At 38.5% G+C, this 13,027-nt stretch overlaps 2 protein-coding genes across 2 annotated transcripts in view; one reads left to right on the top strand and one right to left on the bottom strand.

The window, feature by feature from the left end:
* LOC121647505 (NACHT, LRR and PYD domains-containing protein 12-like) overlaps nucleotides 1-13,027 on the top strand; it is a gene marked incomplete at its 3' end in the record, with an annotated part of 791,953 nt that overhangs the window by 76,633 nt on the left and 702,293 nt on the right. The window lies entirely within an intron of this gene.
* On the bottom strand, nucleotides 7,480-11,635 carry LOC121646970 (GTPase IMAP family member 9-like). Its single transcript, XM_041996130.1, has 2 exons — nucleotides 11,559-11,635; nucleotides 7,480-9,544 (listed from the first exon to the last, which is right to left on the bottom strand). The coding sequence occupies exons 1-2, from the start codon at nucleotides 11,581-11,583 to the stop codon at nucleotides 8,646-8,648; spliced, it is 924 nt and encodes a 307-aa protein (XP_041852064.1). The 5' UTR covers nucleotides 11,584-11,635; the 3' UTR covers nucleotides 7,480-8,645.

The raw sequence follows: 13,027 nt of genomic DNA, 5'->3' as shown, positions 1-13,027 counted from the left end.
GCAATAAGGAACAATACCTATCTTGATGTATGTATGATTATATAGCCTATGTATATTTCTTTTAAATATGTTTATATTATGCAAAGTCAACCTATTTGTATAGAATGTTTAACAATTATACCATGTGACCTTCGACCTGCCCACACAGCAGCTGCAGCTGATTTCTCTCTCTATATATATAGATGAATCAAACTGTTTGACAAACATTTTGGCATTTGCTCTGACGAAGGCCCTGTTGGCTAAAATGCGTAGGCAAGTATATATATTTTTATTAGCCATCATTTAAAAAAGGCTTTTTATTCTCTATCTTCTTGAGTGGCTCAGTTATCTCTTTATTGTATAACCTGAATCCCTGAACTAAAGAGTACCAGAGGAATAATATTCTACACACCCAAACAGCACTCCAAGCTTTCTTTTGCTTTTTTTGATTGTATAAATGCTGCCACGACTTAAACGTTGCACATCCACAGTACAGAGTGTACTTACATTTACATTGCACTCATTTGCACAGTTCTTTTATTATTATTATTGTTGTAAATTTCCTATTTAGTTTGTTTTGTTTTGTTTTGTTTTTTAATTAGATCTGAAATTCTTTGACTGGATCTTTATAACATGAAAGGATTGAAGTTTGATTAGAGATGATGTAAACTTTGGATATCTGAAACCTTCCTTCAGTTTGACTCTAAAACTAAAGGTAAAGAAATTTTGCCATCTGGTGGATCTTTAGTGGATCACATGAAGTTTGCAAGGACGAACCTGAGCTTTGAGTATTACATCATAAAACCAGTCAGTCCCTGAACAGACTGCAGACAGAACAGAACTCTGCTGTCTGGCTTTTAACCACAACCAGGAAACATCATCACATTTCCACCATTTTAGCATCATTACACTTTATTCTTTGTCTTTTAACTGGGACATGTTTGTTTACAGCAGCAGTAAACAAATAACAAAACAAGTTCCATGCATAGTTTATATGTCAGACTACAAACACACAGTTTAACATCAGACCGATCATCTAAAAAGGATTGAATATTACATTTTGTGGGATTTGTTTTCATGTGATATCAACAGGTTGTTTCATAATAATCAGCTCTGACAGAATATAAAACACTGCTCAGTAATACTGGTACATATGAAGAGAATGATTTATCTATCAGGGTGGTATTTCTGGGGTTTCTGTGGTCTGTTGGAGAAAACCTTAAAAATGCACAAGTAATAAAGAACAGGTACTTCTTCCCACATTATTAAAATAGGCAGGTACTAATTTCCCACTTTCCTAATTAATCAGGTACTGTTCCACACATTTCCACACAAATATCTGTACTGTTTGGTAACAGAAGGAGAAATGTAGCTCGGTCAGAACACAGAAAGCTGCTTTCTAAAAGGTTTTCAAGTAGAGTTAACATATCCTGTGAGCCACAGCGTGCCCCCAAACATTGGATAAACAATTCTAGACCCACCAAGTTAACTTCATTAAATGTTAGGTCATTAGTAGGGAAAACATTTTTAATTAATAATTTTATAACTGAGCACAGCCTTTATTTTATGTTCTTAACTGAAACCTGGTTAAACCAAAATAACAATGCAGCCACTCTTATAGAATCAACCCCTCCCAACTTTAGTTTTATCAGGAGAGGAGGGGAGTAGCAGTTTTATTTAATGAATCATTTCAGTGTAAGCAGTTATCTCTTAAACGTTTTATTTCTTTTGAATATGTGGCTCTTCAGTTGAAAGCTTATTACAATATAATTTATCTAAATTTCTATAGACCACCAGGGCACTGCGCAGAATTTTATGATCTCAATCTCTTTAGACTTTGACTGTGTAATTATTGACTCTGCATATAACAGAGCCCACACACATTAAAGGACACACTCTAGATTTAGTGATATCTAAGGGTTTGGATGTTTCCAAGGTTACTGTGTGTGATGTGGGCCTGTCTGTAATTGCTGTGTTTTCTTTGAGAGTATAGTTCCTGTTCACACAAATTTCTCAATGGAGGTGATCACAAAACGATGTATGAAACACGAGTGGGTTGTTTAACCAGATCTTCTCTTCAACACCTGCCTTTTCAGGGGGTTCAGGCGCAGTGGGTAAAGTGGTTGTCCTGCAGCCCAATGGTTGCCGGTTCGATTCTATGGAGGACGTAAAGCGACACAATGAATTACTTAAATATATCATTCAATAATTACTTAAATGTGTCATTAAATAATTAAAATGATAATGAAATACATAAATGTGTAATTAAATAATTAAAATGATAATTAAATACATAAATGTGTAATTAAATGTATCATTAATTAATTAAAATACAAATTAATATATGTAAAAACATATATAATTATTTCACTATTTAATTAATTATTTCACTATTTAATTATTTATCTATTTAATTAATTATTTATCTATTTCATTATTTCACTATTTAATTATTTATCTATTTAATTAATTATTTATCTTTTTCATTATTTATCTATTTAATTAATTATTTATCTATTTAATTAATTATTTATCTTTTTCATTATTTATCTATTTAATTAATTATTTATCTATTTCATTATTTATCTATTTAATTAATTATTTAACTATTTTATTAATTATTTCATGGTCCTGTCACTACACTGCCAAAATCATTAATTTATTTTATCTGTAAATATAAATATAAATTAATGATTTTGGCAGTGGCAGAGCGTCTTGAATTTATTTTATCTGTCAGCCTAGCCCATCAAACTCAGTGGGCGGTTCCTGACGCCTGATTGGTTGCTCTTTCCACAAGTCCAGGCAAATACGCTCCAGCAGGGGCGGATCTACCGGGGTAGCATAGGGTGGCAAATGCCACCCTAAAATAAACCCTTGCCACCCCTGCTGCCACCCCATTTGGCGGCGATGAATTGATCGAAACGATACGGCAAATTTAACATTTACGAGTAAGAAGCTCCGATGTCCGACGACATTGAATGCAGCACGAGAGATCGCGAGCGCGCGAGAGCGGCACGAGACTGCTTTGTTTGGAGCAGCGCGAAACCAGAGAGCCAGGAGTCGAGGGGGAAGACATAAGGAAAGAGGTAAAAACTGATTATCTATCAAATTACAAAATAATAAGGAAAGCAAAATGCGACTACACGTTGTGATTCTGGCGTTGAGATGACAAAAATCAGATTTACATTATTATTTCGCTACCTAGGGCTGTCACTTTTTCATAGAATATTTGCTAGCATGGGGTGAAAATACGGGGTTGTTGACCGCTGAGCTGATGGCGGTTAGAAAATTATGTTAAATTATTTAACGTTGTTTGAACGAATTACACGTCATTTTAAATTAAATTTGAACTTGAAACTTGAAAACATTTTTGTTGTTAAGTGAAAGCCCGACTACCTATACATATAATGTAAATGGCATTTTTTTGTAGGCTATAAATGATTTTATTGCTTTTATTGATTTAGTGTCTGTAAAGGGAAACCTAGTAAATTTACTTTGGATCTTACAGAAATGAAGAGAAAAGGAAGTATATACAGTTTTTTCACACCAAAGAGGAAGGCCAGAGAAATAGACAATGAACTGAGCGAGGCAGACATAGGAGATGAGGTGGAAGGCCAGAGAGAGGATGAAGATGAGGTGGAAGGCGAGAGAGGAGACGTTGAAGGAGAAAGAGATGACAAGCATGAGGTGGAAGTAGAGGGTGAAGATAAAGATGAGCTGGAGGGAGAGAGAGAAGAGCAACAAAAACGTAACATAGATGACCAGGGACAGGAGGAGGTGGGAGAACATTTGGAGGAAGGAAAGCACCACCAAAAAGAGAAAGCAAAGAAACAGCAAAGTGAAAGGGAAAGAACAGTGCCTGAGCCATCACCAGCAACCTTCAGTAGAGCTGGTCCACATGGTAAGGAAATTGTTTCTGCATAGAATCCGAAGTTACATATTAAAAAGGACAAATTACAAAAATGGACATTTTACTGTTATTCATTTTAACAGATATTGCTTTGACTTCTTCAAATATGTTCAAATATGTTCACTTAAATATAAATACTTGAGAAAACGTTTAAATGTTAAAGTATAATCAGATGGTAACAGAATATGAATATTTTGTTTACAATGTATTTTAGATCTATTGCTCAGGTTCAAATTCCAAAATCGAACAAACCAACAAATACTCTTCCAGGCTGAAATGTTAGTGTGTGTGTTTACACAGTCTGGAGGTTATAATGAATTGTTTTCAGTTGTCAAGTTGTTAAATCAGTGCAGATGCAGTGTAGTTTGAACCTTCTCCTCATCATTTCTAGATGTATCTAAGTCCAGATGTGAAGTACCAACACAGCCAAAGAGAGAGAGTTTCCCAAAGACTCTCCAGGGAGGAGCCAGGAGAAGCTTCCGGAGTGAGTGGTACCAAGCTAACTCTTGGTTAGAGTATTCTCAATCCAAGGATGCAGCCTACTGTTTTGCCTGTAGGCATTTTTCCCTCCCAGACACTCCCAAGACTGTGTTTACTTCATTTGATGGATATCGAAATTGGAAAAAAGCCACAATGAAAGACAGTGGTTTTGCTTCACATGCAAGATCTGAATGCCACATCAATGCAATGTTTGCATGGACAGAAAACAAAAAAAACATGGATAAAAACAGCTCAATGTTTGGGAGAATGGATGAACAAAAAAAGAAGCAGGTGGCTGAAAATCAGCACTACATTAAAACACTTGCTGAAATTTTAGTTTTAACAGTCACAGAAAACATAGCGCAGAGGGGTCACAGTGAGTCTTAAGACTCAGAACAAAAGGGTGTTTTTCTGTCTATGCTAGACCTACTGGGTAACCATGACCCAATCATTAAAAAAAGACTTGAACAACATGCAAAAAATGCAAAATACACAAGTAAAACAATACAAAATGAAATCCTTGAATGCCTGGCTGCAATGGTTAAGGAAACAATCATACAGGAGGTTAAAACGAGCAAGCAGTTTTCAGTTATTGTTGATGAAACTAAAGATGTTCAGAAAAAGGAGCAAATGTCATTTGTTTTGAGATATTATTATAATGGTATGGTTCATGAGAGTTTTTTGGAGTTTGATGTGGCAGAACACTTGGATGCTGCTGCCTTAAGCTGTAAGATTATTAACTTCCTTGAGAGGCATGGGCTGCAGTACAAGAAAAACCTTGTGGGCCAGGGCTATGATGGTGCAGCAGTGATGCGCGGGGCACATGCAGGTGTCCAAGCAAAAATAAAAGAAGTAGCCAAACATGCCTTCTATGTTCACTGTAGTGCACACTGCTTAAACTTAGTTATAGTGGACACTGTAAAAAGTGTGCCAGATGCAGGAAACTTCTTTTCATTGTTGGAACGATTGTATGTATTCATTTCAGGGTCCTATGTACATAACAAATGGCTGGAAGTGCAGCGTGAGATGTTTGATGGTGCACCAAGGGAACTCCAACAGCTAAGTGATACACGTTGGGCATGTAGGCACATAGCATGTCGCAGTGTTATGGACAGGTTGCCTGCAGTAGTACAGGTTCTTGAAGAGATTGGATCTGAGAACCATCCACAAAGAGCAGTTGAAGCAAGAGGGATACTGGCTCAGATAGATCTCAATTTTGCTGCCTCTCTTGTTCTTTTCAGAAAGGTCCTGAGTGACTCCAAATTTTTGTCAGACATGCTCCAGTCTAAAACAGTGGACTATGCTAAGGCTGTTGAGCTTATTGAAGCACTCAAAGAGACATTGGTGACATATCGTAGTCAAACCTCTTTTGATGAAATGTGGACTGAAATACTTGATTTATGTAAACAAAGTAACATTGATATAACTCAGAGAAAATCAAAGAGGCCAAGACAGACGACAAAGGTACTTCAGGGTAGTGTCATCAACTCCACCTTGGGGCAGCATGTAGTTCCAGATAGCAAAGATACTTTTTGTGTCTCTGTGTATTATCCAGTTCTGGATAACATGATTGAAGAAATAGGAAGAAGATTTTCTAACACGAACTGTAACATCATGCAGGGTGTCCAGGCACTAAATCCATCCAGTCCAACTTTTTTGAGAGAGGAGGCTGTCCTGTTATTAGCTAATGCTTATGGCTCAAATATAGAGGATCTCAAACACGAGTTACATCAGACGAAGAGAGTACTAGACAGAAAAAAGGGGGAAAAGGAGAGTCCTACCACTCTGATGGAGTTTACCCAGTTTTTGGATCCATACCAGGATGTTTTTTTTGAGTTGTTCAGGCTATGTAAAATAGCTGTTGTTTTGCCTGTATCCAGTGCATCCTGTGAACGGAGTTTTTCATCTCTAAGGCTCATAAAGACTTATTTGCGGTCTACTATGACAGAAAAGAGACTATCAAATTTGGCTGTACTCAGCATTGAATCAAAACGCACAAAAGAATTGGATCTCGATAAATTTGTAAAGCGTTTTGCTGAGCAGCATGGAAATCGCCGCATTCAGCTGTTATAAGCATGACAACGTCATATGTTCACTGGTAATGAATGTCTTTTTTTTGTATATGAACATTTATTTGTGTTTTGTGTGTAATAAAGTGATGTCCAGTGCCTTGTTTAAGTGCCATGACCCATTTATTTCCATTGTGTATTTATGTTGACCATAATACAGTCTATTGATCGTGGGTAAGTTTTTCCTCGGATAGTCTTTTCTTGTAAAAATGCAGCCTACATGTAGAATATATGCCCTAGGTTATGTACTAAGTCCTGCAAGCAGGAATACTTCATTGTATATTGTCTATTTCTCATCAAACTACGATAACTGTTCATATGCATCTGATGTAGGTTGCCACCCCTCAAAAATTCCTGCCCCCCTCTTGCCACCCTGTAAATATTTTTCTAGATCCGCCCCTGCGCTCCAGATACCGAATCAATGCAGAGCTAGTGAACACATTTCAATACTCTGTGTGGCGTTTTTCCTCTATGTTGGTTCAGAGACTCTATTAAACAAACCCATAGAACAAACTTTTATTAACGCAGAATGATGGACAGTATGCGACGTGAAGGAGCTGCTGAGAGAAGCTGCGGGTTTGATCGTGGAAGCTCTAAACAGAACTTCTACTTGGTTCTCCAGAATTGCCGTCGGGTCAAACTTCAAAAGTCCCGGTCCCTGTGTGTTCTGCTTGTTGTATCATGGTACCAGAGGAGCGTGGACTACTTCTAAACTTTCAGTCACTCTGTGGTCAATATTTTGGTCGGAAAGTGACTAAATGAGTCCAACAACTTCAACATATTCTCTGCTTTCCTCGCTACATGCGCTGGTTAGCCCCGCCCACTGAGTTTGATGGGCTAGGCTGACAGATGAAATAAATTAATGATTTTGGCAGGACACTCTTGCAAAAGAGATTTTTAATCTCAATGAGTTTTTATCCTGGTTAAATAAAGGAATAAAAAAAAAAAAAAAAAAAAAAGCTAGTAGCTTGTTAGCTTGTTAAAAACTAAACCTTTGACTCACACATTTAACTCGCATTCCTCATGAAACCGAGGTGCCATGAGGAATAAAACATAAATAAATGATTAAAGTAATGACGTGTAGGATGTGAGAAAAACACGCACAGGTCAACATTTTAATAAAAGTTTGAAACAGTTAACAGTTTTTGAAAGTCAGACATTTACATAATAGCCATTTATACTTTATGCTAAAATTCATTTTGTATCATAACAAGAATAATATTCAAAATTAAAAATTAAAGATATGTGACCAGTTAATAAAACATTTCAGACATTTCAGTGTTTCAGTCTTTGTTTCAAATTCCCACAACAAAACAAGGACTGGACATCAGGGCCCAGATATGTCCTGTCATGTTTTAGCAGGTTTGAAACACGTGTGAAAGCTATATATAAATAAGATTTAATAATACATATTTACTGTGTAATAAAGGTAAGAAAAACATATTCAGATTAAACAAACTTAACAAATTGCTAGTGTTTAATAGTTTGGTGTAATAAGCCAAAATGTTGGGGTGAACTAAACCTTTAAACTATTAGAATTTATTCTGTAATAAACCTACAAAGTACTGATTTCCGGCAGGGAATTCTTTTGTTTGAAGCTTCATGAAATATATTTTTTATCGGTGCATAGCAACGTTTACTTTAAGATTTAACTTATTATAAAACTTTAAAAGTGTAACTTTAGACAAAATGGGTTTTTGAGTTGGACACTGATTTAGTAGTTGCAGTTTCCAGACAGTCTGGAGGACCTGCTGCTCCAGAAATGCAGTTGCAGTTTGACAATCATTCTGAAGGTGGAAATGTTGCAAAAAGCCTCAGAGGTCTAGAAGTGCGGGTCCAGATCTGCAGATCTGAATCAGCAGGACTCCAGGTCTGCAGACAAGTACTATTGGATTGGTCGGACATTTGAGGTGGGCGTGGTTAACGTGAAAAAGCATGAAGCATCTGAGACGATGCAGGTTAAACAGATCATTTTAATTAGCAGCTGATGGAGGTGATGAGATGGTACTAAAATTAATACAACACCAGTGGTAAATAAAGATATGGACACAGCTACATGCACATCCCCGCTCCATCGCGGTCGAAGCTTCTCATGGAGGACGGATTGACTGGACCAAAATTTACTTTTTTTCTTGTTCTTGCAGCCTCGAGACCAAGAACAAAGTTCTAACTTCTCGTGGATTATGTAACAAGCTTAACAGTGATTCTCACTGTATAGTGCATGCCTCTTTTGTCAATACAACAGCTGCTCCCACAGCAGCTCCCACTGGGCCTCCCGCTCCGCCTCCCACTGTTCCTCCCACTACAGCTCCTATTGCAGCTCCCAGTGGTCCTCCAATACCAGCTCCAATTCCTGCTCCAGTAACTGCTCCACTAGTAAAACCAGCCACCATTGCCATAATGAATGAGTTATCTCTCTCTGTCTGGCGTCTTGCATCTTCCTGGCTCATGTATGGATTTTTTTCCCGAAGCTTTTCCATTTCTTCTCTCTGGGCTCTCTTAGCCTCTTGGAACATTTCGTTGTAGTAGCTTCCTCCGTTTCTTTTAACCATTAAGTTGATTTTCTTCAGCAGCTCACAGACCTGAGACAAATCTTTAACTCTGTTGTCAAAAACATGATAACCTCCATGGCACTGATCCACGAAGTCTCTGAGAGCTGGATTTTCATTTAACAGGTCGTCCATAGCGACTCCATCAAACTTCAGCTCGTCTCCATGGGTGAACAAAACCATGGTGTATCTGGATAATTCCTTTCCAAACATCTTCTGGATCATTTTCACTGTCTCTTGTTCTTCTTTGGTGAACCTGGTTGGCTGGATAACAACCAGGAAGACATGAGGACCAGGAGCAGCCATGGAGATGCATCTACCAATCTCTCTTAGAACATCTTTAGAAGATTTTCTGGTGTCAAACAGACCTGGAGTATCAATTACAGCCAACATCTGACCAGCAACTTTAGATGTTTCCTTCTGACACTCTGATGTCACTGAAGAAGGAGAAAACTTAGATGGAAAACGTTTCTCCCCCAAGATGGTGTTTCCTGCTGCACTTTTTCCGGTTCCAGTTTTTCCAAGCAGCACAATCCTGAGTTCTGGATCTTCTGGTGCTGTTGGAGAATTGGAGAAAATAATGAACTGAAGGAAAATGTTATTCAGAGACTTTTCAGACAAATAAACTGATGGTATCTAAAGCTCTGACTCCTCTGTGCGGATGTGATGACTTTCTGGCAGGAAAAGTGAAAGACCACACTGATGACGATCTACACTGAACCTGCAGCTCTGACTCTACTGCAAGTTAAGGAAAAATTGTGTTTCCCTTGGACTCATGACCAGATTTTTACTTTCCTCTGGTGGGATAAGGGTCCAGCAAGAACAGACACACCAAGAAGACATGCTGAGGAATTTTATTGCTCAACAGATGGAAGTTAAAGAGAAAACCAGTGGATTAGATGCTCCTGAAGGAAAAAACTCTACTGCTGCTAACTTAGTCTGAAGATGGAGGAAAGAGGCAACTTAGGAGAAAATGGATCTGATACAACTTCTCCTCAAGAAAACTCATGAGTTTAACATTTATGTTCTTTGGGAAGATATTTGAACATAAAAACTTTTTTTCACGTGTCTTTTTCAATTGACATTTTGTCAGAATTTAAAACACAAACAAAAGGTCGCAGTTGTGTTTCTGTTGGACAGAGAATGAAGACAGCGTCTGTATTAACACTGAGCTCAGGTAGATGTTCAGGACAGACCATTTCTCTGGTTGCTGAGCCTGAAAAGCATTTTATCTGCTGGTAAACATCCTTCAGGTTTTTACATTAACACTGTGTTCTCAAAAACTGCTGTAAAACAAGTCTGTTTCCTTTAATCAGTGCTGCTGTGGCAACAAGATGTGTCATAATGTCCAACCTGCAGCTCTCTGCTCATACAGGTGTCTGACTATGGTGTGGTGCATGAAAATGATCCAGCCTGGTGTTCACATGCAAACAAATGTGTGACACACAAAGTTTAACAGCTGTCTTATTTCTTCAGCTTGTAATAAAAGCAGTGGAGACAACAGAGTTCAGCTCAGAGGCTGGTAAATCCAGCAGAAACACGACACGACATGTTAACACATATTTTCAAGATGGGTGTGAACAGGCAGAATTTCAAGAGCTGAATGTTTTTCATGGTGGTTTATGTTCATATCTCTTTGTACAGATGTTATAATTTAACTCGGGCCTGTTAAAGCTGAGTTTTAGACGGTCAACAAAGGAGTTTTATTCTTTTATTTTTAAACCAGCCTCTGATCACCTCATATCTAATCGGAGAACCCCCATCAGTCAGATGTTCAGTCATGACTCAGCTGTCTTTAAAGCCAGGTTACATTAACCTGAAAATAACAAGTAACAGCTTTTAGATTCATAACTGCATCACTACAAGGTCTGCTTTTACAATAACATGAACTCCCATGAGTCTTTGCAGTTCCATTCACTCAGAATGCTACGATATTATATTATTTATTCTTTCTAAGCCTCTGTTACTGGTCGTTACTCACTTGGGGTGAATTAAATGAAATAAAGAATATTTTATTAACCACTGAGGGGAAATTATGAGGTTATTTTTAAGTAAGGAGCAGCAACTTTTCCATGTCAACATTAGGTAATCTGTGATGGACTGTTCTAATAAGGCTGGTCAAACCCCGTTTTCTTCTCTTGTCCTGGATAACTTTATTCTACCCTCTGTAAAACAGGCCCCGGGTCCTGAATAACTAAAAACTGGGAAGGACTGAAGCTGCCACCAGTGACACAACCAATTCACTTTCTGTGTAACTATTAGAGGAAGTTTACCTTCTACAAGGAAACATATAAAACACATTTATACAGCAGACAGCTTCATGGACAATCTAAATGTTTCTGACTCAGTATGTGTTTGTGGACAAACTAACAAACAAACAAACATTAAATGTAGAGCCAGTGTAGTAAAGGAATAAAAAAACAATTATTTTAATAAGTAAAACTAAGTTCAGCTCATCAGTTGGATCTTTAGTTTTTTTACTTTCTAAAGTTGATATGAAATTGAAAGGCATCACAGAAAAAGTTTCTCCATCCTAAAACATCCTAACAGGAAAGTAAAAGATATACCTACCTGAACGAGCACATTTGCTGGCCATGTTTTCTTTTCCAGACGTCTGATCTGGTGTGTTGGTGGTGTGTTGCTGCTGATGCCTCGTAGGTGAATAGTTTTACTTTCATCTCAGCTCTATTTAAATCGGCTGACAGTCTCCACCCTTCAGAGAGGATGCAACTTTTAATAGTGAAACAGACTGACAGGAGCTCACAGAAATGCTCATCAGCTACATAAATAACTGCATTGAGAAAGGGACGGTGGCGAGGACCATCAGACGTGCCACTCAGAAAGCATGGCTAACAGGGGAAGAGCGCTCCCTGCTCAGAAATCCCAGACCATGGACCTCAGCTGGAAAAGGGTGGAGTGTCCTCTTCAGGTTGGGAATGAGGTCCTGCCCCAAGTGGAGGAGTTCAAGTAACTCGAGGTCTTATTTAGGATTTAGGAGTGAGGGAAGGATGGAGGGGGGGCAGTTCTGGACTGGCCATCGGGCATATGATGTTCTAATAAGGCTGGTCAAACCCCGTTTTCTTCTCTTGTTCTGGATAACTTCATTCTACCCTCTGTAAAACAGGCCCTGGGTCCTGAATAATTAAAAACTGGGAAGGGCTGAAGCCACCACCAGTGACACAAACAACTCACTTTCTGTGTAACTATTAGAGGACGTTCACCTTCTACAAGGAAACATATAAAACACATTTACACAGCAGACAGCTTCATGGACAATCTAAATGTTTCTGACTCTGTACGAGTTAGTGGACAAACTAATAAAAGAAACACACCACTTGCCCGATGGGCCGACGGTGATTTTAGGCCAAGCCCTTTTTTTTCTTTTTAGGCTACTAATCGTACTACTAATAACAGGTATGATACCTATTGGTACACAGATCCGGTAGATCAACACACTAGTCATGATTGATTCTGGGCTGGATCAATTACAGCCGAGGGCCGATGTTCCCTCCCACAGCTGTCATGTCAGTCAATCATACAGTGAGAGACGAAGAACAAGACACAGAAATCTACTTCTTTCAGCAGCTCTGCTTTCACTTCCTCTGTAGACAGATGAGAGCTGCAGAGTCCGGGGGTGTCCACCACCAAAACTTTACCCTCACCAACAACAGCTTCCATCTGCTCACTGCTCAGAGTCAGAGGCCTGGAACTGGCCTGACAGCCAAACTTCTTCTCTCCCAGGACGGTGTTTCCAGCTGAGCTCTTCCCCACTTTGTCCTGCTCCACCAGAACCAGTCTGAGGTCTGAGCCTGAAAACAACACAAGTGATCAGGAGGTGGTGGTTAGACACTCTGGCCATCGGAGACACTCACACAGCATTTACAATAAAGATCCAGATCCAGATTTAACAGGAATGTTTATTAGTTTAATCATCAATAATACCGCAGTTTCTTCTGATTAATGAAGCTCACTTCTACAAATAAAATGCTGAGTGTGTTTTCTTGGTTTTTCTTGATGTGCTGAGTGTAGAGGACTAAAGA

This window comes from Melanotaenia boesemani, chromosome 10 (genome assembly GCF_017639745.1).
Source record: "Melanotaenia boesemani isolate fMelBoe1 chromosome 10, fMelBoe1.pri, whole genome shotgun sequence".
In the NCBI taxonomy this organism is placed as follows: Eukaryota; Metazoa; Chordata; class Actinopteri; order Atheriniformes; family Melanotaeniidae; genus Melanotaenia; species Melanotaenia boesemani.
This window is presented reverse-complemented; position numbering and strand designations above follow the sequence as displayed.